This window comes from Agrilus planipennis, unplaced genomic scaffold (genome assembly GCF_000699045.2).
Source record: "Agrilus planipennis isolate EAB-ADULT unplaced genomic scaffold, Apla_2.0 scaffold5, whole genome shotgun sequence".
Classification (NCBI taxonomy): Eukaryota; Metazoa; Arthropoda; class Insecta; order Coleoptera; family Buprestidae; genus Agrilus; species Agrilus planipennis.
The window spans coordinates 447200-459515 of NW_020442468.1; the positions used below are offsets into that span (position 1 = coordinate 447200).

The window sequence follows — 12316 nt, forward strand, 5'->3', positions numbered from 1 at the left end:
ATATTTATATAGTCATTCTTAAACAATATTCAAAGGTAAAACTAATGAAAAATACATAAAAATATTGAGAAAGTTATATAAAACATTATTTAAATATCTTTATCAATAGGGTAGGTTAGGTTAGGTTAGGTTATCGGGTTTTGTTCAAGTGACCACCCTCTTTCGAACCCCCTTACCTCCACCCGCTTGAAAATATTTTTTTTATTGAATTTTATTTGAATTATAGTGTATGAAAATTGTTAAAATAATCAACTTTCAACCCCCATAACTTTTTATGGGGGTGAGATCGCCGCAAATTTTTTATGAGGTTTTAGTCAGGTGACCACCCTCTTTCGATCCCCCTTACCCCTACCCCGATCTAACCCCCATAACCATTTATGGGGGTGAGACCGCCACGAACTTTTTATGGTACAGTGGTGGGAGAGACCTCCTCTTTCGATCCATCATCTATACATCATCTGAGCAGTTGTGTGGGTTTTCAATTTTTTCAAATTTGGAGTACTTGAAGATCACTAATTAAAATTAAAGTGCTAATGATGATCTTCAAATATCTTAAATTTCAAAAAAATTGAAAACGCACATACCTGATTCTTTCCTTGTTAGTACAAAACGAAGGGTGTATTATATCGAACACAGTGCGATTCCAGTGGCTAAAAATATTGAGGTGAATCTCTTGAAAAAATGCTTAATGTGCCAAAACAATTAAAATTAGAAATCAAATTTGTAAGGGTGAAATGTCGACTATTTTAAGAAACCACTACTTCGGCTTTGATTTTCCACCGAATCAAAATTCAATATTTAAGGGGGTTGAACGGGTATTTACAATTTATATGTAAAAACAGTATGAATCTTGTACGATCTAGAAATTTGTTTGTTTGTATGTATAAAGACATGGAAAATCTACTGAATTATAAATATCAACATAGGAATTTTCACTTTAACGGCTTATCTTTAGATGCAGTTTTCCATGATGATAAAATGTAACAGGATGTAGATGTTCTAAGTTTATGTAATAAACGGCGAATCACTTTCTACAGGCTTTGCGGTGGGTTTCTTCTCTAAAATGAAGTGATTCACTGTATGATACCAGTAAGATAAAACAAAAATATTAATCATAAATCAGCAAGATAATGCTCTGTTATCTACTGATACGTGCTTATGTTTAATGTTGTATAAACCGAAGCATTCGAGTAGAAGTGTTTGTAAGGGTACTTAGTGGGTTTTAGTGCATTACATATTTGTTATGCGAAATTATTGTAGAAGAAATGGATTTACTGAAAGTTGCTTTGAACATTGACGAGAAGGAGGAATATTTTGAGATAAAAAAAGAATTATCTTTAAATGATACGTTACAAAAAATAGCCGATGACTATCATGTAAGTCCAAATTAAACTGACACATTAGCATTTCCTAACAGAATAGTAAAAACCGCGTCAGATGTGGAATTGTAATAAAAATTGAAATTAGAATAGTAGATACGGAGTTGTTTCAATTGAAAGATTTTGATTAGTTTTGGACATATCACATTAATTACGTCTAGTCTTTTATGAAGATTGGAAAAACTTTGGCGGTTGTTGTAGAACAAACTAAATAGCTCAAACCCCAACGCTAAAACACGACACTTTAGTTGTCCGAAGCACTTTTTGGTAACAAGGTTACCTTCTTCAGGGACTGAAGTGAACTAATCCTAGGGTTAGTTACTTGTAACCGAAAAGTGCTTCGGACAACTAAAGTGTCGTGTTTTGGCGTTGGGATTTGAGCTATTTTGTTTGATGTAGTCTTTTATCTTATGAAAGCAATATTGTGAATTTAGCTGGTTCCTTCCGAAAGTTACGCATTACGCTTTTGGAGCAATCCGAAGGACCTATCAAGTTGTGTTTACATCACAGATGAAAATTTTCACAAAATAAAGAACGGTGATGTTTTAAAAGTGACTGACTCGCTTCAAGTTGTATTGTCCAGAATTTTTAAAAATTTGAAGAGTACTTACTTCAAAGACTGCGGCTTCAGTGAGTTGAAGAACCTCAGTTCTGACGACGGATTTATAAGTTTCTTGGGTGAGTTATCTCCCATTGGGAACTGTCATAGGTTTATCTGAAATTACAATAAAACAAAAAAGTCAAGACCAAAATTACAAGACCAAGATCAAATACGCCAGACTAAACGAAAAGTTATTACTTCCGGTGGATTTATGAGTTAAATTATTTACCATAAAGCAACCCGAGATAAAAATGTTCAGTCTCTCAGAGCCTCTGAAAGCGAGACTCGAGTATCCGTCCCTCATCGAGTCTCTCTGGTGTCGCTGAGAGAGACTGTCAAAAAAACTATTTAGCGTCTCTGAACGAGTGACTTGAGTCGCTCATAGAGAAATCGTCATTTCATATCCAATCTTTGAACGAGAGACTCAAATCTCCGAACGAGAGACTCCAATCTCTGAACGAGAGACTCGAATCTCTCAATACGTGGTGTCTTGATAGACATGGTTAAAATTTTCAACATATTTCAGAGATCCCAGTCTTTCTACGAGAGACTCGAGTCTCTCAATTTTTCAGTTTTATTCATTCAGTCTCTCTGTGAGAGACTCGAATCTCTGAATTAACAATTTTATCGTTCGAGTCTCTCATACAGAGACTGTAAGAGATCCATAAAAACGCCTAGGCAATAACTGAGAGACTGTGAAAGACTGTGAGAGACGCTCTCAGAGATGCTGAAAGACTCTGAGAGACTGAAAATTTTTGTCAAGGGAAGTATCAGGTTAAATGAGCAAGACCAAAATTTAACATACAAGACTAAGACTAACACTATATCAGCAAGACCAAAGCGATGACTAAGACTAGAAGTATTTCAGCTAGATTAAGACCAAGGCCGAATAAGCAAGATCAAAATCAATATCAAGATTTCTCACTATTTTTAATTCTACGATCATGATCATAATCATGAAATAGTGTGTTGGATTTGTAAGCATAAAGGTCGATTCACATTGTTCCGTTTCCATTCTCCATATACCCATATCCATTATGTTGGTAACTGAAAGGAAACGTAATATTCAAATGTGAAGATTTTGTTAAATTGTATTAAATATTTAAGGAATGGATTTGTAATGGAAACGGACAGTATGGTGAGAATCGACCAGAGATGCACCGGATCGGGTACCGGCGGGTTTTCTATTAAATACCACCCTCACCAACGTCCCAAACCCGCTGCTATCATCCGGTACCCAGCCGGATACTAAAAACAGTGCCGGATCCGTTGGGTAGCAGATCCAAACCGGGTATCCGGTCTATCTCTAGAATCTACCTTTCTCAAAACTTTTTACGCATTAGCAATAAAAAACAAGCATTCTAGAATATTATTGTAATATATATAGGTATGAATCCGAATATGATTTACCAAAATTCAATAAAACTGTTAAGTATTTGTGTTTAAGTGTCAAAACACCACAACAAAGGAAACTGAACTGATCAAAAATGCTAAATCATTAATAAACATAACTTCTTTTAGTGGAATCCAATAAAGATACTGAAATTCTTACAATATTGGAATCTGAAGATCTAATCCCTTCTCATATGACAGCATGCCTCGCTGTTCTCTTTACCTTATTAAGAGGTGGCTACGTAAAGGAAATTTCACATGGTGTAGTCGCACGAATTATAAATTTTGTCAAAGCGGCTGAGCCAACTTTAGCTGATATTCAGTATGGATTGATTGTTTTATGTCAAATTTTATACATGAAAAAACGAAGTTTCGCCATACCGAAGGAAATGGTAAGTACGTAATGTTAGGTATCATCTTCATAAGATCGTCAGTCCTAAGACAGGTTGGACATGCACCTCCGCTCCTTCCTATCCTGAGCAAATCTTCGCAATTCCCTAAAACTAGAATATCCCAGATTCTTTACTATTTGCGAACAGTAATTTAATCTAGGCCTACCTCTACTCCTCTTAACTCGGTTCAATTCTATTTAATCTATACCTAGTGAACTTTTTGACCAACCTAATTACAAAAGTTGCCCATGTGTTTCATTCCCACCAGCCAATAATGCTGGTGGGCGGGCAGTCCCTCCGGACTACGCCGGAAGGTAGGGCGAAAGACCCTCTTCAGCTTCCTTTCGGGAATCGTGGGAATGGGTGGGCGGTGGTTCGGGTGAGAAAGTTGAGACGGACGAAATTAAGACAGAAGAGAATGAAAGATTACCTGTGGAATATTGGTCCAGCATTTTCCTAAGAGAGAGATAGCAGGAAATTATAGAAAAACTTGGACGTCTTCCCGAATGCTAAAGAATGGTCTAAACCTCTAGGCTATGCTGCTATGGCATCAGAGACTGGAACCTGCAGTTCCTCCACATGAATCAAATAATCCAAAATAGAACCAACTATAAACCACGTAATACAAACAAAGGCGACCCCCCATCAGGAAGATAGATTCTCACAAGTACATCGTGGACGTTCCCTAACCAAAATCAACGTTTGAGAAGAAGCCCCATCCAACCTACCGACTTCTGGGGTGTGAATATATATGAGAAGCTGAACAATATTAGAAATCCATTTTGAACTACCTATGTGGTAATTGCAAGTTCCAACAAATGCAGTTGGAGAGAGTTTTCCATTTTTCCGATCCAGATGTCAAAAGAAAGTACTGACAACAATATGACCGCTCCAAGAATTTAAAACCAATAAAAATATGACCCTATATCTGAGTTTGTTGTTATTATTTGACACGGGACTATTAAAATCTGACGTTACATTAGAGTTGTCGTTATAGCCGATGTTGTTGTAACCATGTTCGTATGTAGTTTTTTGTTAATCAACTGAAGTGAATCTAAAAAATTTTGTTTTGTACTCGGGCAGCCTTCAGTCAAGGGAAAGTCCTGATTTTTAATGTCAGAACTGCTAACATATTTTTGATAGAGTTTCGTTGAATTTTAGATTTTTCTTCAACTGAGTATAGATGATATAATTCCTTACGTTTGCTCTGATGCTTTACCAAATCTTCAGCTCAACGCACTGATGCTAATTAACGCGCTTACTAAATATTCGAAAGAAGACAAAAGACGAGAAATTATAAAAGAACTGAATAAAACCCAAAATAGAGATTTTATTTACAATGGTCTTATTAAAGGCAAAAAGGTTGCACCTGATATAGCCCATCAATTGTACGTTTATCAAACATGCATGCTCAAGTAAGTACCTAACTATAAATTGTTCCAAAGAAAACAATGAGACAATAAATTAAGTCTAAAATTTATCAATTGAGGTTGCACTTTTTAACAACAAAATGTAACTAGAAACAGTGCTTCAATAACACAAAAATTTTAAATATGAAAGATTGAAGTTGATAGGTAAATATTATTATTTATTAAACAAATCCGACGTTTCAGTCAGGGTTTTCGAGCGTTTCCAAGGGAATAATTCAGTTCAAAAAGAGGCAACCAATATCAGTACCTTCAATTGAACCAACAGTTTGTACTTTTAAAATTAAAAATATCATAAAACTCATTGTTCAAAAGAAGATGTCGATGTTGGTTCCTGAAGAAGTTCAAAAATCTTGGGCGAAACGTCGTATCTTCTTATATTGATAAGGAAAAGACTTTATTTCCTTCTTTTGGAAATAATAGAGTTATCAATTTGCAAGCAAGTGCGAAAATTAAATCGTACAATTAGCAAATAACTTTAAACATGCAGAAGAAGAAGATGGACATATTCTGATAACGTTATTGAATTTATCTTAAAATTTGATGGCATATTTAGGTCCATCTTTACAGAATATCTTTACTTTTATTTTGTCCCAAATTAGTACCTATTTCATTGCAGCATTTATTCTGAATTATTAAGAGACACCGTGAACGTCGACGAAACACGTGAATTTTTACCATATCCACTCATGACTACAAGAAAATCAAGAAATTCAGACGATTACACTGAAGAAAATGCTTCTACAGTTAGCTGTAGTTCGGTTTATTCAAATGATAGGTAGTTGATCACATTTTGTTGTTTGAATCGAATCAAATTGTAAAAATAACTACGTAATTAATTTGTTTAATTGTAGATCGTCATTTGGAAGTATCCTTAACGACAATTTTGGAGCTTATTCGTCTGATGACCAACGTACAGAAGATTCTACAACATCTTCCACATGCCGCTTTACCTATCAAGCATTACGTAAGTACATCAATGTTTACTTTTATTACAAGTCTTCTTTTTTCTCTCTCGTGTAGAAAATGCCGGGCTTGACAACAGGTCCAAATCTAGGACCAGTAGTGAGAAGCCAAGAATAGGCTTATCAATACTGGTTCAAAGTTTGTGTAAGCTAGGTACAATTAAGTTTCGTTAAGTTTGGGCCAATACTGGACAGTGAAGTATGAGTTTGTCCATACTGGCTCAAAGTTCCGCCAAGCTTTGAGTGTCAGGGCTACGTATATTAACGTTTCGTCAAGTTTGCTTCAATACTGGGGTAGCCAAGAATTGGTATGCCAATAATGACTCAATGTTTGGGCAATCTTCAAATACCACGGCTAGGTACCTTCAGGTTTTGTCAAGTTTGGTCCAATACTGGACAGTCAAGTATAGGTTTGTCAATAGTGGGTCAAAATTCCCTTAATCATTGAGTAGCAGGGCTAGGTATATTAATGTTTTGTCAAGTTTGGTTTAATACTGGGACAGCTAAGAAATGGTATGCCAATAATGGTCCAAGTTTGGGCAATTCAAATTCCACGGCAAGGTGTATTAAAGGTTTCGTCAAGTTTAGTCCAATACTGGACAGTTGAGTATGGGTTTGTCAATACTGGGTCAAAGTTCCGTCAAGCTTTTCAGTGTGAAGGCTAGGTATATTGACGTTTCGTCAAGTTTGGTCCAATACTGGGCCAGCTAAGAATTGGTATGCCAATAATGATCCAAAGTTTAGGCAATCTTCAAATATCACGGTTAGGTACATTAACGTTATGACAAGTTTGGACCAGTACTGGGACAGCCAAGAATTAGCGTGTCAGTAATGGTCCAAAGTTCGGTCAACCTTCAAATATTAACGCTATGTAACGTTTCGTCAAGATTGGTCGGATACTGGGCAGTCAAGTGTGACTTTGTCAATACCTGACCAATGTTTGGTCATTCATCGAGTGTTAAGGCTAGGTATACATATAAACGTTTCGCCAAGCTGTATCCAATACTGAGCAACGAAGTATTGGCCAAAACGGAAAGCGACACAGTTGTCCAATCTTGGATTAATTCTGTTCGTCAAGTCTTGGTATAATATTAGCTACCGAATATTGATTTAATATTGTTCACGAATTCTTAGCCCAATATTGGCTACCCAATTTTGGGTTAATATTGTTCATCAACTCTTGGTTCAGCATAGGCTGTCCAGTCGTGGGTGCTAACCAGGTTTGGAATGAGGTGACGAATCAGGCATTTGTCGCGCTTAGACTAATATTAGCAACAATGTTCGTCGAGATAACAACTATAGAAACACTCAATTTGGACAAATTAATAGATACTTTTGCATCTTTAAATAAAAACGTCCCATAGATTTCATTATATGTAAAGTGTCTTGGACAAATGATACGAAAACGAAATGAAACGAAACATAAAGTAATCTTTTCTTCATTCAGATATATTCAGAAATGTTTTACAAGAAGACTATCAGTTACACAGAGAAATTTATTAAATGCTATCATACCTTTTCTTCTTTCCCATAAAATAATTTATACATTTATTTTTTTTTTATTCTTAATATAGGCTATTATAAAAAGAAATATCCTAAGAAATTCTATAATTCTCAAAGCAAAGAAAATGGATTAGGACAGGGGATAATACTCACAGCCGATAAGTAAGTACAAACTGTGCCGGGCGCATTCGCCAAAGTTTAAATATACCTACATTAACACACGTTACTATAAGATTGTTTATCGCTGATATTTGATCCAAATACGAATTTATTATCTTTCGAAATTTATTCATAGGAGTTTATATAAATACAAATAAAGAATTTAAAACGATTTTTCAATTCATCTATTGATTGTTACATATAAAGTTGAAGTAAAACAATTAGTTTAAGTGCAGATTTTAAACACTAACATATTTTTATACACACTATTTTTAACCAAATTGTAAAATTAGATCCCAATTGAAGATAAATCATCAATTAAACTTATTTTAAAACAACAAACTAAAAAATCAATTCAATTAAAACATGTAGACCCATTTTAGGTCTCGTTGAACCGACAGTTGTTAGTGAACTATAATCAACAACGAGCGATTTTCACTTTTACAGCAAAATTTAAGATATCAGTATTTAAACTAGTTTGATAAAGGTCATAAAACATTGGTGACCACAACTTTTTAATTTCTTCAATTTTTTTTAGTTTATCTTCGTATGTAGGTAACAACCTATCTTTAACAAAACATCTTTTGAATAGAAAAATCGTTTTTAATTCAATTCTTCAGTTATAATATGTATTTTTGTTTTCTAAAAATTAATTAATTAATTAATAACGGAAGATAGGTATTACAATGACTCAGTTTCCACCGTAATCGAGTTAATAATTTGGGTTAAGTCATCATAATGGTTTTATAAATCGATGGAATTATAAAAGCTATCGGTAATTTTTCCTGAAAGGATTGATTTATGAGCTTCCTGATTTTGTAGTTTTACTAAAATTCTACTTTATCTATAATTCCCTACTTATAGGAATTGACCAATTATTTTGTGACTACAGGATTTTCATCTTTTCTTTTTTAGAGTTTTAGGTGTTATTATAAAAATACTCGATATTGGTCACGAACCAAACAAAACAAGTGAATTTTTTCACCCCTTGCTTTTTAACACCTCCCTCCGGGCGCCCTTTATATACGAACTGTTTTCGAGAGCCATGGCAAAAGTTTCGAAAACTAGAGAAGAAATGAAGGCATACACTTCACGGGATTATGAAAAGGCAAGTTTAAATGAAGAAGAATAAAACTAAAAATAAAACATAAGCATTAGGGTGCTTCAAACAAAATTTTTAATTACCCTTACCCTCTTACCCCCTCAAATGTTTCTATTTGATGTAAAAAAAATCCTCGCCAAATATGAGCCCTATAGCTCAAATCTAAAGGGTCGCTATTTTTATTTTAGTTTCCCATTTAATTAACATAGGAAAAATTCTTTTTTGTTTTAAATTGAATTTACACATAATTTACGCAATTTTTTCCAAAAAACCGTTTCATATTCTCAAAGTTGAGTCTTTGAGCTTTACAAAACTCTAAGACAAAGTATGATTATCTTTACAAAAAGACTAGTTACAGCCACTTAAAAATTACTAAATTTTGAAATTTGAAAAAATAGCCTGCAATTATTTTTCTTTTTGCATAATCCTCAAGATTTTTAATCAAACTATTATTATTATTAACGTAGTTTTAATAGAAGTTATAAATAAATAATTGCCTAGAGCTATAGCCCAGTGGCGTTTACTGTTAAATTAACTGTTATAATTAACATAAACTGGGTTTATTTTTAATTATCTAAATATTCATTTTAAGACTGAAATATTCCTGTAACATGTATGTTGTAGATTTTTATTGTGTTAGAAAAAGGAATTAGACTTACCCTTGAAAAGAAACCCACAACTTACGAGGAATTGAAGATATACCTGAGCTCTGTTACGTATAAAATTGTATCCGAACAATGGGAGGTATGATAATAATAATTTTTTTTTGTTAAGATTCGTAATAAATTAACAAATTAAACTTTTGTCAACAAAAACACAGAAAGAAAAGAGTTTGGAATGGAAGAATTTGCTTGAACATCATCCTAGTGTACTCGATATGAGAATGAAAATGAAAGAAGAAATGGAAAACCTTATCTATAAGCAACGGATAGGAGTTGTTCAGAGAGGAGGTATATTTCCAAAAATTCCTGAAAAGGTAAGGTCATACAATAATTTGTTTCTGAAATAAGTAGCAAGCTTGTAGGAGGTCATAGGGCAATATAGAACAAGAAAATTAAGTAAATCTTTAGTGGTCTGAAAATCCGCTGTTTTCAATAAAAACGTATTTGAAAGTACAGTCCGGCCTTGGTAGGATCACGCAAGGAAATATGACATTGCATCGGCGCATTTCATCAACTGCAGCATCTATGTTGTACAAAAATTTCTTTTGTATATTGTGTTATTAATACCATGTCGAGATGCAGGTATACTTTATTTAGTACTGCATACCATCAGCGATGAACAAAGTAGTCATTTAATTAAGTGTTATTGCAATGGGCGTCTAAAGATTATTATCTGTCGTAGCATAATAATATTTACTTTATTAGACGTTCCACAACCGTCACTGTTTACATTTTTCATCGATCTAGTTGCCTAGTTGTTATCGCAATTTCTCTATACGTCGAGAATTCACGGCCAGGGTCGGCTTCGGATTGCAACTGTTTCCGTCCTGAGTTACCTGACTATCGAAAATCTGTGACTTGTTCCAGCTTTTGGGCTCCTTTTTTTAAATTATCTCTAACTCTACTTTGTTATACCATTCGCAAATCAAATCATGACAATCCTTAGTCCTTCTACGGCTATCCCTAAACGATTCGGCCAATAACCAGAACATTCGAAAACATCTAGAATAAAGCGAAGTTGAACTTTGGGCAAGAGAAAAGAAAATTTTGTTCCCCAGTGTGGTAATAAATACGTATCTTGCTTACAGAAAAATAAAAATAAAAGTTTTTTCCTACGACTGTCGGAGAACAGAAAAACTCTTTATTGGGGAGAGTGGAATGAATTCCAGAAAGAACAGCATCTTACAAAATCATTTGCGGTTTCCGACATTAAATATGTCATTATAGGAAAAGCGTGTCCTCATTTTAAGGATAACAGGTGATAATGAGACTTGTTTTTGATCGTACAACAATACATCGTTTTCTTTCTTTTGCAGTGTAAAAGATTACGAACGAGTATTTTCTATAACTTTTTCGGATGATATAGAAATTATCAATTGTGTGGCCAAAAGTAAAGACATGTGCAACATTTGGATAGACGCTCTCTATTTACTTATGGGTTGGTTCATACAAAATAAATAAAATTTACCGTAAACTACGTACAACGCAATATGTTTCACAGTTTCCCATTTTCCATTATTTATTTTACAAACAATTTTTATCATAATTTAATAAGAATTCCAATATCAAAATTGGCTTGTGTTTTGACTAAAGCATATTGGTTTTGAGTCCTGTTGATATTTGAATGTAGTTTTATTGTATCTCACAAGGGGCTGTTCATAAACCATATGGTTCTGAAAGAGGTGTCGGGGGTCTAGTAAAACACTATTCTGAGCCATATGCGAGGGGTGTATGCTAATACTTGACATCATGACCATTTGTTGTTTAAGACTTTTGTATTTTCAGTAGAAGATGTCGTATCTCCTGTCATGAAAAGGATAAAAGAATGCCTAGCTTTAAATTTTACTGTTTTTGATGGCTTTGAATAAACAACTAAAATAAGATCAAAATTTCTATGAAATTTTAATTTTAATGACTGTTAAAGGACTAGGTTGTTTGGGGGGGGTCCAAAGATAAATCCATGGTATGAGTGAAATGGGGAGGGTCAAAAAGTGGCTGAAATATTGACATATGGATTATGCACAGTTCCTAAGAGGTAGTTAAACAATAAGGAAGATGGAAAATTAATTAATTGTTACATATTTTAATCAATATCAATATCAATGTCGGTCTTTTAGGAGTAAAAAAGAGAAGTGAAAAGTACGCAAAAGATTTGAAAATGTTGACTGACATGCAATGTACCATGAATCTGCTCGAATTACAGGAAGTTCCAATACCTTTCGAAGCTCCTGCTGTACCACCTCCACCTGGTTCATTACCTTTCTAGGTCTATGTACCATACGTATGCTAGAATTGGAAAAAATGATACACAATAGAAAGAGAAAACTGTGTACGTCTGTTAATTATCTGTTTTTTTTTAATTAGATACGAGTTATTATTAAATAAAGTTTACAAAATAAATTCAACTTTCTCATTAATGGAAGAATCAGCAACTTTTCCTGTCTTGCCTACTGTTTACTTAATAATTTTTATTAGCTTTTGCACGTAAGATTTTGTGGATTCTTTGAGATATTGTTGTTGAGGTTGGAGCAGGGGCGGACTAAGGTCTAGGCAACCAAGGCACGTGCCTAGGGCCCGTAATTTTGAAGTCCGAAAATTACGTTTTTAATTTTTTAATTTTTTTCCTGAAGAAGTTCAAAAATCTTGGGCGAAACGTCGTATCTTCTTATATTGATAAGGAAAAGACTTTATTTCCTTCTTTTGGAAATAATAGAGTTATCAATTTGCAAGCAAG

The 12316-nt window shown here is 34.0% G+C and overlaps 1 protein-coding gene across 2 annotated transcripts; it reads left to right on the top strand.

The window, feature by feature from the left end:
• The first annotated feature begins 897 nt into the window (after positions 1–897).
• On the top strand, positions 898–11982 carry LOC108734888 (engulfment and cell motility protein 2-like). Of its 2 annotated transcripts, XM_018466608.1 has the most exons (13): positions 898–1376; positions 1814–2057; positions 3502–3764; positions 4926–5179; positions 5811–5969; positions 6046–6158; positions 7731–7821; positions 8734–8926; positions 9545–9664; positions 9741–9896; positions 10671–10840; positions 10899–11020; positions 11700–11982. In XM_018466608.1, the coding sequence occupies exons 1-13, from the start codon at positions 1266–1268 to the stop codon at positions 11846–11848; spliced, it is 2145 nt and encodes a 714-aa protein (XP_018322110.1). In that variant the 5' UTR covers positions 898–1265; the 3' UTR covers positions 11849–11982. The 2 variants fall into 2 exon arrangements, with proteins under 2 accessions (XP_018322110.1, XP_018322121.1); XM_018466619.1 differs by lacking the exon at positions 1814–2057 and having other exon boundaries at positions 1305–1376.
• Positions 11983–12316: the final 334 nt, after the last annotated feature.

Excerpts from the sequence above, each read along its gene's own strand:
- LOC108734888 (XM_018466608.1), top strand. The coding sequence starts at position 1,266 with ATGGATTTACTGAAAGTTGCTTTGAACATTGACGAGAAGGAGGAATAT. Across the intron at positions 6,159-7,730 it reads CTTTACCTATCAAGCATTAC|GCTATTATAAAAAGAAATAT; the intron begins GTAAGTACATCA and ends TTCTTAATATAG. Across the intron at positions 11,021-11,699 it reads CGCTCTCTATTTACTTATGG|GAGTAAAAAAGAGAAGTGAA; the intron begins GTTGGTTCATAC and ends TCGGTCTTTTAG.